The following is a 9,350-nucleotide window of genomic DNA, read 5'->3' as shown; positions in this document are numbered from 1 at the left end:
ATGGCCGGCATCGGTTTCCATTATCGGCAAAAACCGATGCCGGCCATCTCAAACCCGGCCATCTCTGACATTTGGCCGGCCCCAACCGTATTATCGAAATGAAAGATGGCCGGCCATCTTTTTCAATAATACGGTTCGGGACCGCTCTTTGCAGCGCCGGCCATATAGATGGCCGGCGCAGTTCGATTATGCCCCTCCATGTTACAGCATACCTTGCCGTGTTTAGTTTATCATTTGCTAGTAGCATGGACTTTTCTGAACGTATAGCAAGTGGCACAAAAATCTAGGCACGTGTTTATAGAAGTGCCTCCATATACTTTTAGCTAGATTGTAGAGAGGCCTTCCTTGGATCATGCTTAAGACAGGGAGAAAAATATCCTATGTACATGATATTTCCTTAGTTGATTGCATAAATTAGCAGGTGCAAAGTATGTGGGCCATGTTATGGTGCCAAGTTTTATGCTGATTTTCAGTGCAAAGTATGTGAACCATTTTATGTTGCAAACTTTATGCTGATTTTCAGTGCAAAATGTGTGAGCCATTTTATGGTGCTGACATTATGCTAATTTTCAGTGCAAAGTATATGAACCATTTTATGGTGCAAACTTTATGCTCGTTTTCAGTGCAAAGTATGTGGGCCATTTTATGGTGCGGACTTTATGCTGATTTTCAGTGAAAAGTGTATGAGCCATTTTGTGGTACAAACTTTATGCTGATTTTCAGTGCAAAGTATGTAAACCATTTTATGGAGCAAACATTATGCTAATTTTCAGTGCAAAGTCTGTGGGCCATTTTATGTTGCAAACTTTATGCTGATTTTCAGTGCAAAGTATGTGGGCCATGTTATGGTGTAGACTTAATGCCAATATTCAAAGAGCAAATACCTGGGTGGCTTCTCTTTGAAAATTAAAATAAAATGTATAGATTAAAAGCACTAAATACTGTGCTACTACATTGACTATTTGAAAATTGCCTTCTGAATGCCATCTTGTAGTTGAGGTTTTTTAACCTAATGTGAAAGAATTCTTTATTTACAGATTCAAGATGTTGAATAAAAAAGCCAAGGTGCACTTCTCATGTTTTATGCTGATCCTGGGGACCCTGATTGGATTTTTACTCTCAAAGTAGGTACAATTATGCTTGGGGGGGGGGGGGGGGGTTGTCTCCATTTACACTAATCAATTCATTCAGTCAGTCGCATAGCCCATTACCCTCATTCATCACCACTTCTGTTCTGTTGGATTTGGATTTTAGATTTTATTGCTATTTGCAAAGCTGAGCTCAGTGGGGTACATCAGTTATTTCCCTGGCCCAAAGAGCTTACAATTTATATTGTACTTGAGGGTGAAGTGACTTGCCTAAGCTCATAAAGGGCTGATATCTTTCTGTATTATTTCCTCCCAACTTTCAACCTTTCCATGTTTTTAATTCTCTTATCTTTAGCTTAATGTTCTTTTTTTTTCTATCTCTTAATAAATTTGTTAATTATTTCTTTCATTCTGATGGGCTGATGCAGAAAACGTAACACCGGTGCTAGGGGCGATTAGGGCCGGACTAACACCGGCATTAGTGAGCGTAGAATGTTTGGAGGAATCTAATGCAGGACACAATGGGTGTTTTTTAGTAAGGCGCGCTCACGCTTTTAGCGTGCGCTAAAATTGTGGGCATGCTAAACATTAGAGACGCCCATAGGAATGCATTGGTATCTCTAACGTTTAGCGCACCTACAACTGTAGAGTGCGCCAAAAACATGAGCGCGCCTTAGTAAAAGACCCCAAATGTGCGTGCAAAAGATTAGCGCAAATGTAGTCAAACGGGTCAATGAGGTCATTTCCTATTCCCTTCCAATGCTTAGAGAACAGCGCACAACCAGAAACACATTTCAATCATCACGAACGTACCTAAACTTGCACTACCCAAGCTGCAAAGGACTCAAATACAAATCAACTTACGCATCCAGTTTTTCCTATATAAGCACGCAACTGTGGAATGCACTGCCAAAAGCCTTGAAAACCACGTACGACCATCTACACTTCCGGAGATCACTTAAAACTTACCTGTTTAAAAAGGCATAACCTACCGATCCAACATAAATGCCTGATCTCTGCACCAAAAAACCCCCCCCAGAAATGGACATAACACAACCTTCTGAGTACAATTCCCTTATGTGGCTATACCACATGAACATTATCTTACCACAACTTCACTATGTATTTGTTTACACTGGAGTCTGCATTCGCCTCTCCGGTACTATGTAAGCCACATTGAACCTGCGAATAGGTGGGAAAATGTGGGATACAAATGTAACAAATAAATAAATAACTGCTGGTTTTGATTTCTTTTTCAAATGGAAGAAAGCCCATGCAAGCCTGTAAGCGCTGGTACTAAGAAATAAATGTGCACGAGTCCGAGCAAACCTGAAAGTGAAAGCACACATTGGCACCTGTTTCCTGAACTTAAATATATGCTTTCCAAATTTAAAAAAAAAATTGAAAAGTTTATATTTAAAGGCGCAGAAAACAAACACTATTGTGTCCTTTGCTTTTGGGTTTGCCTGGTGTATGCTCACAAGAACTGAGCTTCACGGTTGCCAGGTGGGCGGGTTTCCCGCCCAATTGGGCGGTTTTCCGCAACCTGCTGCGGGAAATTTTTGTCCGCTGCGGGTCGCGGTTTTTTGGGCTATTTTTTGGGTTTTTCTGCTGTTTTTTGTGTGGTTTTTCAGCCCGCGGGGGCGGGGCTTATGAAGGTTTGGGCGGGGTTGATGACAGAGGAGGCGGGGTTGATGACAGCGGAGGCGGGGTTGATGACGGCGGAGGCGGAGCTGATGACGGTGGGGTGGAACTGATGGCGGCAGAGGCAGGGTTGATGACGGCGGGGGCAGGGTTGATGACGGCGGGGGCGGGGTGTGAACTTTTGGGGCGGGTTTGGGGACCGGGTAACTGGCAACATTGCTGAGCTTACTGCAAAACTCTTCTGTGCATGCGCCAGGCATGTTTCCTCTGTTGCTTTCTCTTTTACAGCATGCGTATAATATCAATACTATTTCCTTTGAGCATTGGCAAGCTAGTTTCCTGCACTGTTCCAGCGGTATGGATTCTGCTCTGTTGACTTTACCACGGGTGTCTGAGTATCGGCCTGTGACAATCTAGAAGTAATGAACAGAAGGAGGATGTGGTAACAGCGGTTAGCTTATCTGGGTTTCAAAAAGGTTTGGACAAATTCCTGGAGGAAAAGTCCATAGTCTGCTATTGAGGTAGACATGGGAAGCAACTGCTTGCCCTGGGATTTGTAGTATGGAATGTTGCTACTCTTTGACATTCTGCATGGAATCTTGTCACTCTTTAGGATTCCAGAATCTTGCTATTCTTTGGGGTTCTACATGAAATTTTGCCACAATTTGGGTTTCTGCCAGGTACTTGTGACCTAGCTTGGCCACTGTTTGGAAAACAGGATACTGGGTAGATGGACCATTGGTCTGACCCAGTATGGCTACCCTTATGTTCTTATGTAAATAAAAAAATAAGATGATGCATTCTTTGACTATCTTTCGAAGGCCCTGGCAAGAGGTTGTGGCAGCCATTTTCAAGAAGTTACCACTATGGGCTGGAGCAAGGGGGATACACTTCTGCCTCTATTGCCCCGGTGGACCACCAGGGAGATCAGGTAGTCCCCAGGGGAGGGTCCTATCCTGACCGGGAGGTGGGGGTGGGATAGGGCTGCTGCCGAGGGGGATGTTGTTGGGGCGCTCAGCCCGTAAGGGGTGTGGGGCAGGGCGGAGTAGAGCGGGGATGTTGTTGAAGAGAGGGTGCCCTGGGGAGCTGTTGTTGGGGGCTGCGGGAGGGGGTCCTGGCCCAATATTCCGCCAGGGCCTGCATAACTCTCTTATGCAGGCTCAGCTGACTATCAGCCGGGCCCACATAAGCTCCAGTAGCCTGCCCGCTCAAAAATATCCCCCAATCTTCAGGTCCAGTTCCTGGAAATGGCCCAGCACTGAATATTGGGGGATAATTTAGCCGGCGACGATCAGCATTTCAAAAACCGCTGACCGCCGCTGGCTGAATATTGAGGGGACTATTCATTTTCAGCCGAATAGTGATTTAAATTTGAATATGAATAATCCGGGGCTCTACTGTGCTAAATCCTACTGAAATAAACACTTGATCTCTGATTTCACTTTGCTTCTTTTATTATTCGTTATGTTAAAATTCAACTAAATGCCCATTATTCATATTTGGTATTCTCATTCAGATGAACAATATTTTTCATTATTCTTATTCGGACGAATAGTAAAATATGCCATTCGGTACATGACCGAGGAGTAAAAGGGGCGATCAGGGAAGACAAAGCTGTAGCGGAGAGATTAAATTAATTCTTTGCTTCAGTCTTCACCGAGGAAAATTTGGGTGGGATAACGGTGCCAGAAATGGTATTTGAAGCTGATGAATGAATTCTCTGTAAACCTAGAGGATGTAATGGGGCAGTTCTACAAACTGAAGAGTAGAAAATCTCCTGGACCGGATGATATTCATCCCAGAGTACTGATAGAACTGAAAAATGAACTTGCAGAGTTATTGTTAGTAATATGTAATTTATCCTTAAAATTGAGTGTGGTACCGGAAGAGTGGAGGGTGGCCAATGTACCGCTGATTTTTAAAAAAGGTTCCAGAGGAGATCCATGAAATTATGGACCAGTGAGTCTGACGTCGGTGCCAGGCAAAATAGTAGAGACTATTATAAAGTACAAAATTACAGAACATATTCAAAAGCATGGATTAATGAGACAAAGTCAACATGGATTTAGTGAAGGGAAATCTTGCCTCACCAATCTACTACATTTCTTTGAAGGGGTGAACAAACGTGGATAAAGGGGAGCCGGTTGATATTGTGTATCTGGATTTTCAGAAGGCGTTTGTCAAAGTACTTCATGAAATACTCCAGAGGAAATTAGAGAGTCATGGGATAGGAGGTAGTGTTCTATTGTGGATTAAAAACTGGTTAAAAGATAGAAAACAGAGAGTAGGGTTAAATGGTCAGTATTCTCAATGGAGAAGTGTAGTTAGTGGGGTTCCCCAAGGGTCTGTGCTGGGACCGCCGCTTTTTAACATATTTATAAATGACCTAGAGATGGGAGTAACTAGAGAGGTAATTAAATTTGCTGATGACACAAAGTTATTCAAAGTCGTTAAATTGCAGAAGGATTGTGAAAAATTACAAGAGGACCTTACGAGACTGGGAGACTGAGCGTCTAAAAGGCAGATGACGTTTAATGTGAGCAAGTGCAAAGTGATGCATGTGGGAAAGAGGAACCCAAATTATAGCTACATTATGCAAGGTTCCACGTTAGGAGTCACGGACCAAGAAAGGAATCTAGGTGTCGTCATTGATGATACGTTGAAATCTTCTGCTCAGTGTGCTGCTGCGGCTAAGAAAGCAAATAGAATGTTAGGTATTATTAGGAAAGGAATGGAAAACAAAAATGAGGATGTTATAATGCCGCACCTCAAATATTGTGTTCAATTCTGGTCGCCATATCTCAAAAATGATATAGTGGAATTAGAAAAGGTGCAGAGAAGGGCAATAAAAATGATAAAGGGGATGGGATGACTTCCCTATGAGGAAAGGCTAAAGCGGCTAGGGCTCTTCAGCTTGGAGAAAAGGCAGCTGATGGGAGATATGATAGAGGTCTATAAAATAATGAGTAGAGTGGAATGGGTAGATGTGAAGTGTCTGTTTACGCGTTCCAAAAATACTGGGACTAGGGGGCATGCGATGAAGCTACAATGTAGTAAATTTAAAACAAATCGGAGAAAATATTTCTTCACTCAAGGTGTAATTAAACTCTGGAATTCGTTGCCAGAGAATGTGGTAAAGTATAAAAAAGGTTTGGACGGCTTCCTAAAGAAAAAGTCCATAGACCATTATTAAATGGACGGGGAGAATCCACTATTTCTAGGATTAGCAGTATGGAATGTTTTGTACTTTTTTGGGATCTTGGCAGGTATTTGTGACCTGGATTGGCCCCTGTTGGAAACAGGATGCTGGGTTTGATGGACCTTTGGTCTTTCCCAGTATGGCAATACTTATGTACTTATGTAGCTCTAATTATTACACACATAATTTCCAACATAAAATTCACATTTAGCACACATCATGCTGGCACTTAGCTTTAGGTGACCTGTGCAGAATCACCCCTACACTAATTTGGGCAGGGAAATCACCCATGTATCTAAATGTGCAGCTCACCCAGAGCACAGATTCAGAAAAAGGGGAGTAAAATCTAAAGTTCCAATCCAAAAAAAGACTTTTGTCACAGAGAATTGTTGTTCCAGTGAAGGTGGTAGGAGTCAGAATAGTGAAATAATTCAATATATTTCTTTTCTTGCACAGGTGGCCAGAGATTGGATCTCTTGGATGGAGGTCAGTATACTTTCTCAAACTTGGGTCAGATCAGACAAAACTTCTGGGACCTTTCATATATCTTTGAATGTGCACAATTCTTGTCATTCCGGTTTTAACCTTACAATTCTCAAAAATCAGTGCATATTGTAATCTGTACTTGAGGCAGGGTTTTATCTACTGTACTAAATTATAACTCACTTTGACAATGAAGTTGGAAAGATAAATAAGCGACCCTTTTACTAAGCTGCATAAGCGTCTACGTGCACCCAACATGCACCAAAATGGAGTTCCTACCCGTCTACTGCGTGGCTCTTGCGGTAATTTCATTTTTGGTGCACAGTCAAAAAATAATTTTTATGTTTGGATGCGCGTATCAGACTCATGTCGTGGCATTTGACGCTCGTAGGTCATTACCGCCCAGTTACCGTGTGAGTCTTTACCGCTAGGTCAATGGCTGGCAGTAAGGTCTCAGACCCAAAATGGACGTGTGGCAATTTTCATTTTGCAAGAAACAAAACAGCAAAGATGACCAACAAAAGCAAAAAACAAAAAACAAAAAATATAAAAATTAAAAAAAAAAAAAAAAAAAAATATATATATATATATATATATATATATATATATAAAACGTCAAAATTTAAAATTAATCATAAGATATGTATTTTAAAGATGAATCCATCAAAATCAAAAAATTACATAAAAAAGACAACACTTTGGATGTAAAAATGAAGAATCAACTTTATTAGCCAAACTGTAGCAGGGAGAAAGGGACTCGACACAGCTGTGTTTCGGCCGTACTGGCCTGCGTCAGGAATCTTCTCTGCCGTCTGTTGATTATTAATTCTATCCAAATATAAAAAGAATATGTGTGTCTTACCAATAAACTGAAGCTATAGTGCTCAATTGTACTGGAAACAAAGTTGTTGAGCGGAGAAGATCAGAGCAGCGTCTCTGATCTATGCAATGCTCTGATCTTCTCCGCAGCTGTGATTTATTGCTGCTGCCTGGGAGGGGCAGGTGGAGAGGGAAAGGAAGAAAGAGACGTGCTAGAACCACGAGAAGGGAAAGGGTAGGGAGGGAAGAAACAGAAAAATGCTGGACCTATGGGTGGGGGGGGGGGGGGGTAGAGAAAGAGAAAAATACTGGACCTGGGGAATGAAGATGAGTTAGGGAAGAAAAAAAGCCATCTCCACCTTCCCACTGTTATTTGTTTTGCTACTTTCCACGTGGGATTCCTTTCGGTTTTCTTCTTCTCTTCAAAGAAAAAGCAATATCATTGTACTGCATTTTTATAAAGCACTGTAAGCTATATCGATTATGCATTCTCCTTATTTGTATCTAAAATGTGTTTCTTTATGCAGGGAACCAGATGTCATAACTCTAACAGTAAGGTCAGTATATTCTGTCAAGTGTGGAGGGGAAAGACGATGGCAGCAACGTAATGATTTCAGTAAGACATGGACTGAAAATGACCATCTCATGCACAGCTCAGTCAAGAAGGATCCATCCTCTGTTTGGAAAGAACTTGGAGCCTTTGTGACAGTGCAGTAAATAAATACTTAAGAACAATTCTATAGGGTGCATCTAAATGTATAGAATAGGTGCACTGATTATTATTATTAACATTTGTATAGCGCTACCAGACGCACGCAGCGCTAAACACCTGACATAGAGAGCGATAGTCCCTGCTCAATAGAGCTTACAATCTAAATGCACATAACTGACGTCGCTAATTGACATTTACGCAGATAATTGCTATTCTATGAAATTCTGGTCGCTGTATCTCAAAAAAGATATAGCGGAATTAGAAAAGGTTCAAAGAAAAGCTAACAAAATAATAAAGGGGATGGAACTACCCTCATATTATTATTATTATTATTATTAACATTTGTATAGCGCTACCAGACGCATACAGTGCTGAACACCTGACATAGAGAGAGACAGTCCCTGCTCAATAGAGCTTATAATCTAAAAATAACACAGACAGACAAGACAAGGGCGAGGGAAGTACTGGGTGAGAAGGAACAAGGGGGAGGCAATTGAGTAGTAGTAGCTAGGAGCCAAAAACAGCAGTGAAAAGGTGGGTCTTCAGCATAGATTTGAAAACAGGTAGAGATGGAGCTAGACATACAGGCTCAGGAAGTCTATTCCAGGCATAAGGTACCACGAGGGAAAAGGAACAAAGCCTGGAGTTAGCAGTGGGGGAGAAGGGGGACGACAAGAGAGATTTGTCCAGTTCACGGGGAGGAATGTAGGGACAGATGAGAGTGGAGAGGTAATGGGGAGCCGCAGAATGGATGCACTTAAAGGTCAGTAAGAGAAGTTTGAATTGTATGCGGAAGCAGACAGGGAGCCAGTGAAGTGACTTGAGGAGTGGGCTAGTGTGGGTATAACAATTTTGGCGGAAAATAAGTCGTGCTGCAGAATTTTGGACAGATTGAAGAGGAGAGAGATGGCTGAGAGGAAGACCAGTGAGAAGTACATTGCAATAATCCAAACGAGAGGTGACAAGGGTTTGGATAAGGGTTCTGGTAGCATATTCAGAAAGGAAGGGGCGGATCTTGCTAATGTTGTAGATAAAGAAACGACAGGTTTTGGCGATCTGTTGAATATGTGTAGAGAAAGAGAGAGAGGAATCAAAGATGACTCCAAGGTTACGAGCCGAGGAGACAGGGAACATGTGAGAGCCATTAACAGAGATAAGAATGGGGGAAGAGGGGAGGTGGATTTAGGGGGAAAAATGAGAAGTTCAGTTTTAGTCATGTTTAGCTTCAGATGGTGTTGAGACATCCAAGCAGCAATGTCAGACAAGCAGGCTGAAATTTTGTCCTGGATTACGGTTGAGATTTCAGGGGTGGAGATGTAGATCTGAGAGTCATCTGCATAAAGATGGTATTGAAAGCCATGAGATGAAATCAGGGTACCAAGGGAAGAGGTATAGATGGAGAAAA

General features: G+C 42.0%; 1 protein-coding gene across 1 annotated transcript in view; it reads left to right on the top strand.

Moving 5' to 3' along the window:
* The first annotated feature begins 1,041 nt into the window (after positions 1-1,041).
* The window catches only part of LOC115466314 (histo-blood group ABO system transferase 1-like), a 53,487-nt gene continuing 45,178 nt past the window's right edge, over positions 1,042-9,350 (top strand). Inside the window, exons 1-3 of the mRNA XM_030197485.1 lie at positions 1,042-1,124; positions 6,388-6,417; positions 7,761-7,790. Of these exons, the coding sequence (XP_030053345.1) occupies positions 1,045-1,124; positions 6,388-6,417; positions 7,761-7,790 (140 nt within the window). The 5' untranslated portion in view covers positions 1,042-1,044. The remainder of the gene's footprint in view (positions 1,125-6,387; positions 6,418-7,760; positions 7,791-9,350) is intronic.

This window comes from Microcaecilia unicolor, chromosome 3, assembly GCF_901765095.1.
Source record: "Microcaecilia unicolor chromosome 3, aMicUni1.1, whole genome shotgun sequence".
NCBI lineage: Eukaryota > Metazoa > Chordata > Amphibia > Gymnophiona > Siphonopidae > Microcaecilia > Microcaecilia unicolor.
The sequence above is the reverse complement of the archived record's forward strand: the minus strand, read 5'-3'. Positions and strand labels throughout refer to the sequence as shown.